This window comes from Peromyscus leucopus, chromosome 11 (assembly GCF_004664715.2).
Source record: "Peromyscus leucopus breed LL Stock chromosome 11, UCI_PerLeu_2.1, whole genome shotgun sequence".
In the NCBI taxonomy this organism is placed as follows: Eukaryota; Metazoa; Chordata; class Mammalia; order Rodentia; family Cricetidae; genus Peromyscus; species Peromyscus leucopus.
The window spans coordinates 53,653,843-53,672,475 of record NC_051072.1 but is presented as its reverse complement, the minus strand read 5'-3'; the positions used below and the strand labels follow the sequence as shown (position 1 = coordinate 53,672,475).

The 18,633-nt window shown below is 48.0% G+C and overlaps 1 protein-coding gene across 6 annotated transcripts in view; it reads right to left on the bottom strand.

The window, feature by feature from the left end:
• The window catches only part of Pde8b (phosphodiesterase 8B), a 226,948-nt gene that overhangs the window by 40,423 nt on the left and 167,892 nt on the right, over positions 1–18,633 (bottom strand). For 3 of the 6 annotated variants that reach the window (XM_028871664.2, XM_028871660.2, XM_028871661.2), the window contains exon 10: positions 17,531–17,591. The exons of the other annotated variants lie outside the window; for them this stretch is intronic. In XM_028871664.2, the coding sequence (XP_028727497.1) occupies positions 17,531–17,591 (61 nt within the window). The remainder of the gene's footprint in view (positions 1–17,530; positions 17,592–18,633) is intronic. 6 annotated transcript variants of the gene reach the window in all.

Below are 18,633 nucleotides of genomic sequence, written 5' to 3'. Positions count from 1 at the left end.
GAGCCGAACTTAGTCTTCTGGAAGCGCAGTGAGCAGTCTTAAACACCGAGCCATTTCTCCAGACTTTGCTAAATGTGTAATGTGCCATCCTCAACCCAAGAGTCAGGCCTCCTGGTTTAGTGGACCCCAAGTATTCAGGGCTCTCTGAGCCTCATTTGAGGCTGGTCTATAGGTCTGGGGACCATGAGGTAATTCAGGACACAGTCATGCCCAGGGTGCGGTCAGTGCATCAGCAGTATTGTTAACACCTGGGAGCTCATTAGAACGCACTACCAACAGCCTCTTTTCAGACTTACAGAATCAGAACCTGCATGTTAATAACCATCTCCAGGGGCTCTGTTCCACGTTAGAGTTTGAGACCACACTGTTCAAGCAGAAAAAGAATAGGTTTTTGGGCGTTTTTCGTTTTGCAGTATGGGGGGCAGAGCCCAGGGACTTAAATAACTAGGCAAGAGCTCTCCCACCGAACTGTCCCCTCAGCCAGAGCCTACCTGGCGACAGGTGTATGGATCCTTCCCTTTGCAGCTATAAATCTGAGTGCTTAGGAGCTTCACCATGCCTCGGCTTCTTCCTCACGGTGTAAGCAACAGCATTCACTCCATCAGGCAGTTACTCAGGGGACACAGGTACATTGAAAGACACAGGGATTTGTTATGCACATTGATGGATGAAATGCTGGAGGTGGCAGTCTCACAAGATGCTGTGTGTGAGCAAGAGGGCAAGGGGGGTCCGATGTATCGATGCTGGGGTCTGAGTCACTAAGAACCTGCAGCAGCAGCATGCAGGAGGTGACGATGGACCTCCAGGCTAGGAAAACACCTGCTCTGTCTTTCAATTTTCTAATGTCCCTCGGGTCGTTTTCACCCACATCAGTTGTGGGTTGGCGCTTCTTTCTCAGTTCATTGACTCAGATCCCACCTCTCCGGGAACTACCCTCCCAGGCAGACATACCAAGACAGAGCTATTCAGGTGTTCTTTAACTTAGACAAGCTGACATCTAAAAGCAATCACCTTCTTTTGAGGACGGAATAAGACGGGATGTGTGAGGTCCCTGAAAGGGGTGCCAGGTTCTACCCTACAGTTTCTGACCCAGTTGTGGAGCTGGAACTTCATTTCTGACAAGTCCCAAGACGAGGCTGAGAGTGCAGACCCAGGGGCTGTGCTAAAGAACCCGTGGGATGACCCATGACCTGTGACCACAGGAATGATGCCATCCTCTCTGTCTTTCTCTTTCACAGCCGGATTCGGTGTCTCAGGAATCTGGGTTTGGTGACTTGGTACTGTGACCTCACTTCCTGTGAAGCTCAGAGCTGAGCTCAGGTGGGATGGTTTCCTGGGGGGTGCACACGCAGCAGCACACTTGGGGCCTTCCCTTTCATGCTGTCATTCCCCCAGCTAGATCCTGTCACTGCCCAGTGACAAGAAGACATTATGGACAATAGACTAAGTAAGAGATTTCTTTTTGCCTAATGTTTCGTTCTTAAAGAACTGTCGATGGCAAATGAGACTTTTGCCCAACAAAGTATAAGCCCATGTGCCTGCTAGATTTTGTCAACAGGATGAGGGAATTGCAAAGATCCAGTGTCCCCTTGTAGGAGTCTCAACAGGAGAGTCACAGAACTACAGAATGACACCAGGGTTTCATTTCACTCTGATTAACGCAAGCTAGAAGTGATCCTCCAGACCAGTGCTTAATAAATCAGCTCTCTGGAGAGCCAGCGAAAAGGCAGGGCCAGTGCACCCAAATGAGTAATGAGACACCAACAGCAAAAGACAGTTCTGTGATTCTGTGACCTGAGGTTCTGGAAACATCTTTCATCAGATTTTCTGCTTACATCTTGTAAATAATCACCCCCTGCCCAGAGTCAAAAAGAATGCTTAATTACTACCATCTTCTAGTTTAACTTGGAAAGACTGGGCTGGTGAAGATGGTTAGGTCCTGTTTACTGTCTACTAGGAGACAAAATCAGGTGTGTCACCCCTATGAATTCATTCATCTAGAAAGTGCTAGACCATGTTCCAGGCACCGGGGGTGTGGGAGAGAAGAGGTGGCCCCCAAGGGGTGAGGAACCAAAAGTGAACTGGAAGCACCCCCAATCTTGACAAGAAAACGGAACCATATATTTAGTCATCTGTTCCTTGGAACGCTGCAGCCATGACTAGTCAGTCCAAGGGTTGACACCGTCAGCCGAGAAATGTTAGGACATGGTGATGGCCCATCCAATTTGTTCTGGAAATACCCCACTAGAAATGAAGGCATGTGAGGGGTCAGACAGCACCCCCCCTCCCCCGCAAAGGGAAACAAAAACATGAATGGAGCAGCATTTAGACTCTCTAGACATCACATCAATCCCATGCGGCCCAGATGGATTTCTACCCCCTGCCAAACACAAAACTTCACCCAAGCACAAGCAAGAGCCTCCTTGCTCGAGTTTGGGAGACCTGGATGATGGGAGGGAGACAGGGTCACAGATGGAAGCCAGCTCAATCAGGTGGCATTCTGACTTTAAATAGAGCTAAACTTGGCTTTTTTTTTTAATCCTAATTTTTCAGTTTTGCAGATATTGGCACCACTGTGCTGAAAATATGCCAAAAAATTCCATTCAGAACTCATGCCTCAAAGCAAGAATTAGAGAACTTCTTGTTAAAGTTGTCCGGGTAATAATTGATTGGGGATCATTTGGATGGGCCACCTGTCTACCCTGACTCTGCCTACTGGAGCTGTGAGTGTTGAGCCTTCATCACGAGAGGTCTCCACGAGACACAACACACCTCTGGGATAAAAATGTTCCCCATGACAAGACTCAGAAGCTCTGTGCCAGAGAGGAGAAGACAGTGGGTATAAATCCAGGGCACTGTTCATCACCCTGCAACAAAACTGCCAGCAGAGAGACCAGAAATACAGCCAGGGGCTTTGTTAGTGGCCACATCACTCTGCCCGCATCTAATCCTCACATGCATGGCGGTGATTTTTGAAGGACTGATGGAGAAATTGTCTATGTCCTTTGGCAACAGCTTCAGTGTCTAAAACGTCACATCACTATGAAACTTCTCAAGAGTTAGAGAGCCCAGAGTGGAGAGGGTGTGTGTGAGACTATATGGCTCTGTGAAGCCTGCAGGCACCTAAGGGTCCTACTGACGTGTCACAGAAGGAGGCGGGTGAGGCTGAATGGTCGTGGCATTTGCCCAAACGCACAAAACTAGCCAGAGAGAGGGAAGAACAGAACACATATACACATTGCCTTTCTCCCAAACTTCGGTGCTCAGGGAATGGCAAATACTTGGTATTTTTCTCTGAATTTCTGTAAAACATGTATGTTCAAAACAAAAATAATAACATTGTCTGGTGACGTTTACTATGTATGTAGATATGATATATATGAAAACTACAGCATAATAGATAGGTGGATAGGCGCCAACTGGGTCTTACAACATGAAGGCTTTATGTTCTATGTTATTTGATAGACTATTAGGTTAAAAACTGTGGTGATATATTGTGTACCCCAATAAAGCTTGCCTGGGGATCGGAGGACAGAGCCAGCCACTAAATTAGACACAGAGGTCAGGTAGTGGTGGCACATGCCTTTAATCCTATCATTCAGGAGGCAGAGATCCTTCTGGATCTCTGTGAGTTCAAGGTCACACTGGGCTACATGAGAGAAACAGAACCAGGCAGTGGTGACACACACCTTTAATCTCAAGAAGTAATATGGCAGGACACAGAAAGATATAGAAGGCATGAGGAAACAGGAACTCTCTCTCCCGAGGCTGAGGATTTTGTAGAGGTAAGCTAGTGGTTGTTCTGCTTCTCTGATCTTTCAGCTTTCACCCCAATATCTGGCCCCGGGTTTTATATTAATAAGACCGTTTAGCAATTCTTGTTACAAAAAACACTGTGGGGAATTAAAGCTGTATGGTAATTCTAAGTAACTCTGTATTGTTAAGAAATTCTCAATAATTCTGCATTATTAAAAATAAGATATGGGGGCTGGAAAGATGGCTCAGAGGTTAAGAGCACCGACTGTTCTTCCAGAGGTCCTGAGTTCAATTCCCAGCAACCACATGGTAGCTCACAACCATCTGTAATGAGATCTGGCGCCTTCCTCTGTATACATAATAAATAAATAAATCTTTTAAAAAAATAAGATATAACTCAAATCCAAAAGATCAAAGAATGACATTTTAAAAGTTGTTCAAATAATGAAAAAGAAAGTCTGTATAAAGAAATAGAGAAATGAAAACAAAAGAAGAACATATAAAAACCAAATGGCAAAATGACAGACCTGTTCCTGATGGTGATATGAAGAATATGGTAATCACTTTTATCTAACTGAGACTGATAGAATATCCCACCCAACAAAAGAAGAACACAGCCTTTTCAAATGAATCTTTTTGAAATGCTGACTGAAATAGACCTGCATTTGGCTCAAACAAAAAAGTTTAAGTGGATTCAAACAACACAAAGTATGTTCTCTGACAATAAATGGAAATAAATTAGGAATTTCCAGAAAAATATCTAGAAAATGTCTATCTAAAAAATTAAACAAACTCAAACGAAAATTTCTAAATAGCCCATGGACCAAAGAAGAAAATAAAAGGAATTTATAACGTATTGTGAACTGAAAGAGAACGAGAAGCTGAGTCCCTTCATGACACTGCATATGGGTTTCTTTCCAATGCTGGAGAAGGAGCAGCAAGGTGGGCGTGGCCAGGACTCCTCCCAGCTCTACCTGCCATGGCTTTGTGTTCGCCCATCCACTCCCTGTAATAAAATGGTACCACTGCCTTAGACTCTGAGTCTTTCTAATGAACCATAAAACAAACAGGCAGTCTTGGAGGCTCCCAAACAACATAGCTACATTTCTGGGATGCACACAAAGTAGTTATTTCAGAGAGAAAGCAAAACTCTAAAGAAATGGAGAGCTATACTCTGCTCATAGACTGGAAGACTCAATGCTTAAATTCTGGTTTTCTCTAACTTCTCTACAGCTCCAGTGCATGCTTGTGGGGTAAACATTACAAATCTAATTCTGAAACTTACATAGAAATGCAAAGAACACAGGAAACCAAACTAGAGGAAGAACTTAAAATACCTGACTCTGAGACTTACAGTGGTTAAGAGAGTAGAAGTATGCAATTGGTGTATGGATTCATAAACTGAGCAACACACTGGCAGAGTCTGGAGGCAGACAGCACTATGCAATTACTTGCTGAAGATGCCAAAGTAATTCAGTAAGGAAAGTACTTCCAATAAATGCCTGAGTTTCAATTATCAGTTATCTTTGTAGGAAGATACTAAGTTTACCCCGGTTGACACCATGAAAGCAATTCTAGATGCAATGTATATGTAAATGTAAAAGCCCAAACTTTAGTCCTTTAAAAGAAATATACAACATCTTTAGAACTCGGGGACAGGCAAAGAAGGCCACAGAAAGTCCTAACTCTCACACACTGACATAGTAAACTTCATCAAATTAAAAACCACTCAACAAAATATTGTTAAATGAAAAGAAAAACATATCTGGCAGTAGATTGATATATAACGTTGTTCAACTCAATAATAAAGACAACCTAGCCGGGCGGTGGTGGCGCACGCCTTTAATCCCAGCACTCGGGAGGCAGAGCCAGGCGGATCTCTGTGAGTTCAAGGCCAGCCTGGGCTACCAAGTGAGTTCCAGGAAAGGCACAAAGCTACACAGAGAAACCCTGTCTCGAAATAAATAAATAAATAAATAAATAAATAAATAAATAAATAAAAACCAAAAAAATAAAAAATAAAAAAAATAAAGACAACCTAATTGAAACGCCAAAGGCCTTCAATGGGCACTTTACAAAGTTAATAAACAAGAGACCAGCAACACATGGAAAATGTCTCAGTCACTGGTCCCCAGTGTGTGCACATCATCAGGTACTGTGCGGAGACACACTTACAAACTAAATCTGACACACCTACCAATGGCGAAAATCACTCACGGCAATAGCAACTCTCGACAAGAGTGCGTGGCCTCTCCTGCTCACTGCTTTGGGGACTGTCGAATGATAGAACTTCTTGGGGGGAAGATCTGGCAATTTCTTAGAAAGCAGCCGTGCACCGAGTCTGTGGTTTGGTGAGTAAAATGCTGGGCATGCTCCCAAAGGAAATGAAAATCATTTACAACAAAGCATTTGGAAGACTGTTCGTAGCAGGTTTGTTCATAATAGCCCAAGAATAGAAACAGTTCAGGTGCCACCAATAAGACAACAGATAAATAAACCGGCATGTATTCACCCAACGGAATACTATTCCGTGATAAAAACTGAGTAGTGTATGGTGTATGGAGCCCAGATACCAAAAAGCATAGGTCTTAAAAACATAAAAAATACTTTACAGAATATGTACATATTATATGACTGTTTAATCTATGATAGGGTGGAGGAGGAACTAGAGGAAGGAGGGGCAGAGATCAATGGAGGAAGAAGAATGAGTGAACTTCTAGAATGCCAGTGATATGCTTTGCCTTGTGAGGGGTCAGGTCACACAGGCATGCATATTGTCAGGAGCCATGCAGAGGCACACTTAGAGTCTATCGACTCCTTTAAATGTTAGGGGCAACCAAATGACAGGCATTCACTGTAAAGGGCATGCTTCATGGGAAAAACTAAATCATTCTCTCCTTCCATGTTGGGGTCCTGGGAAATGAATCAAACCCAAGACCCGGGCATGGAGGCAAGGACTGCACCCTTCTCCTTTTGAATACATATAGGGGAATCCGGACATGAAACTAACAGGGTCCTACATGGATCGGCCTGCTTGAGCGGAGGCTCTGGAGAGAGAGGAGGAGGAGGCCAGGTCACAGGAGGGCCAAGGGGTAGTATGCTGGGACTCAAGACCCAGACAGACCTCAGGGGCTTCAGGGGCTAGGTTCAATCTTAAAGAAAAAAGTAAATGGTCTAAGTGTCAAGTTGAAAGGATGACACTGGGTGAGAGTGGGGTACACCAGGGAAGAGGGGAGCCTTTAGCTCAAGGGTTCTGGAGAAAATAGAGACTCTTCTGGTAGAGACACGTAGGGGTCAGAGTCCAAACAGGAAACCACACTTTCTTCTGGAAAAGCTGCTACTGAAGACAGAGGGTTAAAGGTCAAGTTCCCAGGAACCCAAGTGACTTCCATACCTGAAGTTACTCATTCTCCTGGAAGGACACGGAGGCTGCAAAGTCTACCCTAGTCTCACTGGCCCCAGCCAGTCCCCTGGAACCAACAGTCATGGTAGCCATGGTGCGGGTTCAGCAACAATAATGATGAATGGGCCGTTACGGCCTTGCAAAGCTTCCCGCTCCCCCTTGCCTTGCCCAGACTGCACCTCGGGGCCCTTAGGAGGTTTAGGGAAACAGAAAGCTCTCCAGGCTGCCAAATGAATTTCCAGAATCAGAGGCCAAGGTCACAGCCAGAAAGTGTGCTGTGGGACGGCGCTCATGAGTTCACCCACAAGAACACAGCCCTCTGCACAAGGTAGAGGTTGCAGGCTGTAGGACACGCTCCTCCGCTCTCCAGCTTCCCCCAGGAAGGGTACAGGCATTCAGTAGAACACTGGCTCAGGTTCGCACCTTCAGACCTGCTCACTGTGCTGTTCCTGGGCTCCTTCCTGCGGGCCACACCACCCCTATTCGGCAAAGCGCCGTCCTGGGACAGAACCTGGATGTTCCTGTCAACTGCCACAGCGTTTCTGTCAGTGTTGGACCATGTCTATACAACAGTGATCCCAAAGATTATACTAACTGACGACATGTGTGACCCTCTCTTGAGCGCATACACGCTATGACATTTGCACGGTGACCAAATCAGCCACCGGCGTGGCTCTCAGATGTGTCATTTCATTAAGTGCCATGTGACTCTGTGCACAGAATCCTGCGCTTCTGCAGATAATAGGGCAGACAGTTTGTCACCTGGAGCCCAGCAGTGACAGGCAGAGAAATAAGATTTGGAGTTTCAGCCCCATAGCCCACTAAAAAAAAAATGATTTATTAAAGATAATTTTAAAAAACAATAGTTTTAATGCCCCAAAGGGTTATGGGTGAATTTTTCAAATTAAAATTAAACAGCAAACTAAATAAATCGCACCCGCGCCATTTTCTTCCCTGTCATATATTGCAACTATGAAACATTTATGGTGAAAAGAAATAAAAAACCCAAACACCTGTCGGCTGAATCAGACAGCGGGCTTGGAGGGAGATGAGGATGAGTGGGATTTGCATCTGACTGTGTTGTCGGGTCAGGTGTGGGAGAAAGGGACGTGCTGGGACCTGCAGCCAAGGCCAGGGAGAAGCAGTGTTACAAACAAAAGCCACCCCTTTCCCGATGCTTCCCGGGGGCTCGAGACACAGCTGGGACCCCAGGCAGGGGCTCATCCGTGGTATTCCCCTGCTCAGAGAAAAGAGCAGCTTCCCATGCTGACCCACTGTAAGGCCAAATGACAGCTCCAGAAACCCAGGCTGGGCTCGTCTCTTAGGCCCATGGGATGGCACAGGGCTCCTGGGTCCCAGGAACTATTCTCGGGCGCTCTGCAGCATAGATTTATTTCCCTGGATGCAAACATCTACCCCACAGTCATTTTTCATGCCAAGGCCCAGGAGGAAGGCACACAGATGGTCACATTATGGTCCCCGTCCCTGGCATTTCCTCAATGTCTACTCCCCACTGGAAGTAGAAGAAACTAGTGAGGTCACATTGCTGTGGCCTATTGGTCAAACTCTCCCCTTGTCTCCCCCTCTCTCCTCTCCAGCAGGAAAAGCCCTGAACTCATAGAACCTGATCACACCTCATCACATCCTGCCAAGGTTCCTCTTAGCCTGGAGTTTCCACCCAGGCAGTCCAATGGAATCCCTTGGGGAAATCTCAGGCACCGTCTTGTCCAGCCTGCACCCAGACACCCTCCCTCAGAGCCCCTGGGCCACAGGCATCGTCACCCTGTCGTTTTCAACTCCCTAGGTAATTGCAAGCTGCAGCCAAGACCCGAGAGCTACTGCCTTAGAGCCTCCACCTCTGCAGCCTGTGTCCGCTCTGGCTCCTCTCTGGGCCAGTGTCCTGTAAAGAAGTGTCTAAAGTCCTCTCCACAGTTCTTCCCGGGATGCCTTCTCATGGTCCCCCACAAATCCCTAAGCAGCTGGAGTGTTGTGTATCACCCATGCCTTCTCTTCTTCACCCCTTAGGTCTGGTCTATGCATGGTGTGAAGGACCCCATAGCACTTGTGGAAGGAACAGCACCCATGGGAACTAACCTTTCTTCTACTCCTACTTACCCCAAGTACACAGGTCACACCTGCCGGGCCTCCCAGCCCACAGCCATCGGATGTTGACTAACAAATAATAAGGAAAAGCACCACAGAAGCCACTCCTTCTGGCTTTAGGGACATGCTGGGCACAGCCAAGGTCTATGCATACAGCTTTCTTGGGCGTCCTTGTGCCGCACCCCGAATCCCAGTTCCCTTAATTAGCCAGAATGAGAGGCTAACACGAGATTTCCCCAGTGCAGTGGAAGAAACCCACGGAGCAGCAGCCATCCAAATTCCCTTTCCCATGAGTGACACGGGAAGAGAACATGCTCCTTGGAACTTTGCTTTTAGAAATCATATCTAAATGAGTCACACATGAGGGAAGGGCACGAAGCCTGTGTATAATCCTCAGCATCGAGGGATGCGCTGGCTATGGTCGGAGCAAAAGACACTTTATGAAAAGGAGCAGGCAGCACTATGGTGCGGGTTTCCGGTGTGGATTGGCTACCCATGGCTGAAGAGAGATGAAGGGAATGTGCTGTGGTTTGAAGGCTAACAGTCCCAGCCGGTGACAGGGTTTTGGAGGACTGGGAAACCGGGAGGGGGTGGAAGCTTCCTGGAGGAAGTGAGTCATTGGAGGTAGGCAGGTCTTGTAGAGCCACGCCATACTTCCTGTCTCCTCTTCCTGTTCTACCACGGTGTGAGGAGGCGAGGAACATTCCTTCCATGTGGGCTGTATCTCTTCAAACTGTTAGCTCAAAGAGGCCCTCCCTCCCTTGCTTCTCCTCAGGTATCCGGTCACAGCAACACAAAGGTAACTCATTACGGAATGAATTTCCGAAACGCCACAGTCAGCAGTGACGATATGCTACCGCATGCCCGAAGATCCCTGGAGTGAGCTGCTCCGAGCCTCCGGCTTTCCCTCAGAGAGACCTCTGGGCACAGTTAGTTTGCTAACTCCCTCCCTCAGCCTTCCACATCTCCACACGGCTCGACAGGAACCTTCTTTTATGCACACCACAGAGCTGGGGCCCCATCCACGTCCACACAGCGGTTTCCTTCAGTCCCAATATCCAGAGACAACAGTCACGATCATGAATCCCCTAGAGTAGGGCATGCAGAGAAGCTGGCAAAGGCTGCGAGTAGCCCTAGGCTGAGCCCCAAGTACATTCACAGTTCTTAACTCCCCGCTCTCCCTCGGCAAGGGATCTAGCCAAGCCTGGCCATGCCCTCTTCTCTTGATCTAGTTATCGTTGGTGTCTGCAGGGGACTACCCTCCCCATAAAGACACATTCCAACCACACTTCAAACCTGCATCTCAGTCAATGTCTCTTCATGACGTCATCCCTTGCTTCCCATCGAGGGTGACGAGCGCTCCCCACGACGGCTCCAAACAAACCCATGCATTCCTCTATAGCCATGCTTCTGACTACTTTGGGGGTGACATCATGACCTTGTCACTTACACTACGTGGCACCTGGATGTGTTTCTTGACTGTTCCAAACCTCAGTTTTCTCAGGTGTCAAAAATGATGGCGCTGTCCTTACGGGGGCTGATGGTGACGATGACGACAACAGGGGATGACACGGGACAACTGAGGGCTGACAGAGCAAGGGTTACGGAGTGTCAGAACAACTCAGTGAGTTCAGTCACAGAGGCGCTGGGGACATAGGGACCTATGATGCTCCATGAAAGAGGGCAGATGGGCAGGCATATCCCCTTTAAAAATGCACCGCTTGCTTCCTACATGTCCTGGGGACTCCTAGTGCCTTTACAATGAGCACCAGACCCTGGAGGAGGAGGACAGTGACATGCAGGAAGAGGCCTAAACCGTAGGCTCACTGCAAAACGCAGGTGGCGTCGTCTAACTAAGTCTATCATAATCTTACTGGTAGAAAGTGGAAGTCAAGAAATTCTGGCCAAGACTACTTTTTTAAAAATAACTGTATTGTAACACACCCTTGTCATTTATCAGCACCTGGTCTGCGGGGGCCTTTTCAGCATAATGACAGATCTGAGCTGTGTAGTTATAAACTCCCCAGACCCCGATTGAAAAGAGGCACGTAACACATCATTTCTAAATACTATGAAAATTAAAATACTCCTATTGCAAATTCTATTGTAAATTACAACAACTGATCCTTACAAAATACTTTTGCTGATTTTTTTTTTTTTTTTTGGTCTGTAATGTGACCAAGTGACAGTTGTAACTGATGGGTGGCGCTTCAGTGTGATGTTAGCTGGTATTTTCATTTACATTAAGAAGTGAGTAGCACGTCCAGACCTTAGCAGGTCCTTCCTGTGAAGGGGAAGGACTCTTGGCAGGCTGGTTACTGGATGCTGCTTATCAAGAATACAAGCTTCCATACATTATATAAAAAGTCAGTGAGCAAAACTCAGATTTTCAGGTCTTAGCCACTGTTTTGAGAAGCCAACACTGGTCCTTACTTTGTGGGTCAGTTGGTCTCTCTGTCTCTGCCCCTTCCCAGTCTTGCTCCTAACATCTGTGCTTAAATCTGTATTCAAGTGGTTTCTTAATAAAGACCAACTTCTCTTCAGGTTGAGGGAATGGGTGGAAATTTATAATGGTTCAGATGATACACACCATATAAAAGTGCAGTCCTTGAAATTTAAGTTAAATTTCAGAGCCAAGACTTCCTTTCCCAAATACCACCACAGCCTCTTAACTCTTGCTCGCTTAAACACACGAGAGAGAAACAGAGAACATTAACTTTTACAAAACCCGTTGACTTACATCTATTTCACACCCATTCCCAACCTGTCTCACCTCTCTTAGGGCACATTAACTTTTCCCTCTGCTTCAGCCTCCATTACCAAGGCTCACCTTGAGGAGCCTCCTTGCTGGAGCATGGTGTTACTGGGAAGGCCACGTATGGGTTCTCACAGAGGCAAAACGGAGTTCCCAGCTCAGACTCACAGCTCCTTCTCTGATTTTTTTCCCTTCATCTTCCACCACTGTCCAAGTGCCCTGTAAACATCTAGTGACGTGACAGAGAGGTCATGAAGAAAGCACAGAGGGCGCAAAGGAACCCCCTCAATGTTCAAAGCAGTCAACACTGCTTTGCCAGCCATAAGGCCTGAGCTGCCCTGACGGTCTACGGTCTACGGGTGTAATGGACAGCTGTGTAAGCTGGGCCCTGAAGCCCCGCCCCTAGTGAGGCAGCTGTAGTTGGTACACCTGCCTATGACCTTGAGGTACCTGCCCCTGGGGCGGGGCCACCGAGGACCCTTAAGAACGGGGATGCACACATGCCCTCTCTCTTGGCTACCTCGCGGTTTTGGAATGCTGAGATCTGGGACCAAGCTGTTCAGTGTGGGATGTAGCTCAGCTTTCCCAGACCCTATGATAAATCTCCCGTGGTTGTGAGTTAACCCCCATATAAATTCCTTGGATCATGAAATAGACTCTGTGGATTAATCCCATAATGCTGGTCTACTGTTACCTGAACAATGACCTCCCGAGTGTCCTCAGTGGAGGTCCTCGGGTGTCTTCAGGTTACCCTCCCCTTGGCTAGGCGATGTACTCTCTCGGCATCAGACCACGGAGCCTCACAAAGGCTGTCACAACCAGCCTTATCAGCCACCACCACCACCAGATACTTTTCTCTCAGAGCCAAGACCTTCCATGGCCACAATCCTGCAGGTGCAGCCACAGTGCCCCCACTGTCCCGTCTGTGTGCTCCTTCCCTGTTCTGTGTCTGGTGCCCTCAGCACCTCCAGCTACCAGGCACTCCATTCGGTGCTCGTGGGTTGCCTGCTCACAATGTGCTGTTCCAATATCAGAGGCCTTTCCTCAAATAGTTTCATATAAATAAATATATACGGCCGCTAAATGGAAAAATGTGGGTCATTTTGTTGATTTAGTGGCTTTTCCCCAAACATGTCAACAACTATTTCAGGACACCTGCTGCAAGTCACGTACATCTAAACTCTGCCTCGGGGTAGCAGACCCGTGACAGAGAGCTCACTCCTAAATGGGCGTGGCCACTCGCAGAGGCCACTGAAGTTACGGTAGCCTTCTTTCCTCAGCTGTAAGGAGTCACACTTGGGTGTGCACCTTGAAGAATATGCAGATATTGTTTGTAATGCCTCGTGAGACATTAACAGCTTCATATAAGGGTCAAACTCAACATGGAGTCTGTTTGGCAGGCGGAGGCCTGGAGGGTGAAGTCGGTGCTCAAGACAGTCCTTTTGACTTTTAAACCCAGCACAGACTCTGCTCCTGGACCGGTGATCAGTCAGCCATCAGCCAGGGCTAGTTGCTGCCCCTGAGCCTTGAAGCCACTCACCTTGGCCATTAGATCCCAAACAAGAGAGGGTGCTGGGGCCACCCTAGAGGACATTCTGGCTTCACAGTTCTAGCAATGTCCAACACCCCCCCCCAATCTGTACCTCAAAGTAAGGTTTTATCATCATAGGCTTGGCCGCCTCAGCTCTTGTTGCTGCCCCCACTGTTCTCGAGGGAGCTATGGCTAAGAGGATGTGCTGTTGACACTGTGATCCCCCAGCATCAGTGCCCAGGCTGGTGTCTCATGGTACTAGTAGAAGCGCTGAGGCTTCCCAAGTGGCCCAGCTCATGGGGTTCAATAGCTGCTCTCCATCCCGAGGTCAGGTGAGTGGAAACAAGAGTTCTTCCACGAAGGGAGGTGGAGGTGGGGGCCGAGGGGGTTCTAGAAGTAGGGACCCCACTGTCTAGTTCTGCGAAGCACTGTATAACATTGGGCCAGAGTGGCTTCTGCCTTCCGGATTCCATCAACGGCCAACCTGGATGCTTGATTAGCCGGAACATTTCCTCTGAGCCTGGCTGCTTTTTCCTCCCCCTCCTCACAAATACCCACTGTGGAGTCTCTCCAGAGAGCTGTGATCCCTGACTCTTTAAGGAAATTACATCCTTGTGGGATGGGAGACAATGGCCCCTCCCCAATGGCTCCCCCATGGCCCCATGTGTCATACTGCTGCAAGAAAACTGATGGATAAGATACTGCACACTGCCGCCCTGTCCTCCCTCACGCTGGCTTCCAATGCTTTCTCCCCGCAGATTCAAGCACACCGACTTTTGCAATCATATTCACATTCACCATATTTTCCCAGTCGAGACTGAGAAGAGCAAGCAAGCACTCAGGTGTGGAGAACCAGCAGTGAAGGGGCCCCTCTGCTTCCAACAGGCTTCCTGCCTCAAGGCCAGGCCCTGGGCCAGTTCAGGAACAGCTGACAGGGTGATGGCTTCCACGCCCCACCCCCCACCCCCATTCAAATCTGCCTGGGCCCTGGCTGTGCAGGGCTGGATTCCTGCAGTTCTACCCATGGTTTCTTATTTGGAGTCTGACCTTGTGAGAATGAATTAAGGGACCTAGAGTTTTACATGCTTTATGTGGCAGTAGAAAAAGACTCTGAGACAGGATGCAGGGGTGACATGAAGATAAAGGATGTCCAATATCTGTGGGACTGGGTAAGTCTGGGAAATGTCTGGGAAACCTAAGCTGTGAATGCTCGAAGCAAGTGGGAAATGCAGGGAAGAAAATTATCTTCTAGCACTGAAGTCAGCAAATACCTTCTTGTAAAGAGTCAGACAGTAAATGCTGGAGGCATTGAAGGCCCAGGTCCTCCATGCCCCAACAGATACCTTCTCCAGCCTCCCCAGACCTGGGGTTTGGTACCTATCCAGTTTAAGTTTCTCTCCCTCTGGGCTACACTTTGTTTAATCGGTTTACCTGCCTCTGGCCCGTGGCTTCTGGGTGCCCGTGATGAACACATGTCTGGTGAGGCTCTGGGGACAGCCTATGTGAAGGGAGCAGGCATGTGTGGCAGACACATCTCGCTGAGCTTCCCAGCCTCTTGGCAGAAAGCTCAGGGCTCAGAGATGAAAAAAGAATCTTTGCGGATGGACAAGCATGACCAGAAGTGAACTGCCTGGCACACGGCTCCATTCCCTGTTCAAATGGGAGCCCACGGGTTGACTCTGACGTCAGGACTGGACCCCAGAAGCAGCACCTCAGAACGAACGCCTGCAGACAGTCTGCTCTGCCCTCAGAGCCCTCCCCAGCCCGGAGCCATCTCCATGGCTTCAGTCTTCTTTGGGGATAAAGAAAAGCACTGTAGCCAGCCAGAGGGACAAGTTGCTTTATTACTGGAAAATCTAAGAGTCTCTTAGGCCTGTGCAGCACCATTAGGTGACGTCAATGGCTCAGGAGATCCAAGCTCTGTGTTTTCACTCTGCTCAGAACAGCAACTGATTCATGGTGGCAAAGGGGTTTCTATTTAGAGCTGCAGAGGAGAGGCAGCCTCCGTGTCCTGGCATCCTATGCTAATGGCTTGCCCGCTCCCTGTGGGCGGCAGGCAGGGTTCACAGGAGGCCAGGACTGGGATACTCCACTGCCCCCAAGTTAACCAACAGCCCCAGGCCTACTATGTGCTGGCAGCTGGGCTCCCAAAGCCTGCGACGCTGCTAGAGAGGGGAGGGCCATTGACAGCCACGACAATGCGGAGGGAGACAAAGCCAGAACAGGGCTTTGGGGATCTGGGAAGACAGGGCTACCTCATGATTCTTGGGCTGAGCCGTGAAGGACCGGTAGAACCGGGCGATGTGGAGATACAGGGACTGATAATAGGGGCACTGGAAATCGCTTCACTAGACGAGAAAGACAGGAAGGAGCGGCGTGAGGAGGAAAGATGGACCTGCCTGACTTTCAGCTCCATCCCTCGCTAAAAGGCAAGGCCATGAGCTGACCTTGACGTTGCATAGAGCCTGACCTGGAACCTCTGCCACAGCTTCTGTGGGAGAAGAGCATGCTGGATTTTGGACATGAGTTGTCCCTGCTTAGTTTCTGGCCTGAGAACGGATGGGACTAAGTCGCCCTGTCCCCTCTGGGGGTCCAGAGGCTGAAAATGGTGGCCTGCACCGCTTCACATGTATACAGAAGTCCATCTCTAAGGGGACACACCAGGATTACATGCCCCTCTCCCTCTGCTTATCGCCTCCCATGCCAACCTCGTTCTTCCTCCTAATGTGCCCCAGTGTGGCTGTCTGATGGTGCTTTTTCCCTGTGACAATCCATTCGCTTCCTTTCCAAGGCCGTGTGCTATTAACAGAGTCATCCCTGACCCTGATTAGGTTCTCAGTGGGGAAGGACGCATTTTGGGTTGGACTCAATCTTATGAGCCAAGCATATATCACAGATACTTTTGACATCTGGGGCTCCATGAAGGTCACGTGATTCAGCCCCTCTGCCCCTCTCTAAGAGGAGCCCTGGGGGCTTCTGTCTTGCTGCCTGCCAGCTTAGCTCCTCACTTGGCCACACCTCATCCTGCCCCTCATTGTCCCCACTCTGAGGACAGGAAAGGATGGGTTATACCCCAGGTGCCTTCAAAATTCCTAAGAGACACTTGTCCCTTCTTTGAAAGCCAAAGTCATATTATATGCATTAAAAGTAGCTCATTAATAACCATATTTATTTCATATGTCATAGTCCATAAATTATAAGGTATGAGATGGAAACTATATGATCAAATAGTAAAAATATAAATCTCATAAAAATTCTTCACACAATACTGTCACATTATAAAACTCCCTTAAAACATTTTCTTTTCTTTTTTTTTTTTTTTTTTTTGAGACAGGGTTTCTCTGTGTAGTTTTATGCCTTTCCTAGAACTCACTTTGTAGCCGAGGCTGGCCTCGAACTCACAGAGATCCTCCTGCCTCTGCCTCCTAAAGGCTGGGATTAAAGGCGTGCGCCACCACCGCCCAGCTCCCTTAAAACATTCTTAAAACTAAAAACTTGCTAAGTTTCTGTCACTTCAGAAGACAGCACTCAAAATGCATGGACTGCTCTCCATGATGTAATGTCAGGGGGGAGAAAAATCACAGTACTAATTTGGAACGGTTCTTATTTTGGCTGCGAGCTGGAGGAGTGAATGCTCACATGCATAGATACTTTTCATTTGTTTAAGAAATGAAGATAGGAAATGGAACATTTTTTTTTCCTTTCCTTTTTGGTTTTGAGGAAGAATCTTATGTCCCCATAAAACGTACTAGCCTGGAGAGAGCCATGAGGCATAGCATAACCAAAGCGCACTCCTAACAAAGTGAGACAGGCTGGTGGAGAACAGGATTTAAAAAAAAAAAAAAATGCCTGCCAGAGGTCTCTCCCCACACACCTTCGATAGCAATTACAGGAAACTATGGAGAAAGAAAGACAAGCAGAGAATGGGGGAGAGTGACGCACGGGCAAGCTGACAGGCGGCAGAGGACACTGAATACCGTACCTGCTTGTTATTGTCACTGGCGCAACACAGCTTCTTGAGGGAGACAAAATGCCTAATTTTCCTGATAACATAAACAACCAGGGATTAGTCAGGAAGAAGGCGGATGCAGTGAGGCAGGCAGCACACGGACATGACAAAGCTGAGCTCCAGGCCCTTCCCCGTGCAGGCCTGGCCACAAAACCTCCTTCTCCTCCAGAAGCCTGGCCTCCCTGCAACCCCAGCTGGTGTGGCCACCCCTTCCTCCCGGACAGCTGCCTGACTGCTGGATCTCTTCGGGAGAGACTGACAGGCTATCGCCGAACGTCGGCTCTAATGCTGCTGGCCCCAATATTTCATTGCTTACATGAAAAGCAAAAAGACTCATTGGGACAGGGACCGCATTTCACTGGTTGCTGTTTCTCTTTTAAACATCCTGTGTGGCACACTATGGTTCACTGTAAAGACGACACTGGTGGTGTTCTTTTAATCCTACTGCTCTGCACGCTGCGGTTCATCAGAAGGATGGCATTTCTGTTTTGTTTTGTTCGTTTGTTTTTCAGCCAGAGGGGGAAAATAAATCCTCTGATTAAAAAGTCATGAACTGAGTCCAGGAACTTAGCCTGTGGTCTTGCTCATTATCACAAGGGAGGTAGGACAAAAGATGCCCGGTGCCCCAGCCCATGCAGGTCAGCTCGAGGCAGATTCTTGCCTGAGAGTAAAGCTAGTGAAATCCAGGATTTAGGAGTGCACACCCCAGATGCCTCTGAGCATCCCTTCCTCCCTGTGTCTTCCTTCTTCCTGGTTCGCTTTACCCTGGAGGATTCTCTGACGAGAGCATGGGAAAGCACTGATGGGTCCTATCGTATGAACATCACTCAGCCAGTAGGGGTAAAAATGTCCCTATTTTTAATCGGCACTGCCTCTGAGAGCTCACTGTCTACAATTAGGGGAAAAAAAAAACCACAAAATCATGTCTGGATAAAAGGAAGTCTTTCCCTCATCTGAAAAATCAGGAAAAAAAAAAATTATTCTGATCGAGATTGACCAGGCAAGAGCATGTCGCCTCCACTTTGAAGACCCACCGATTCTAGTCAAACACACAGAAAAGGACTTGTGTGTCCTTT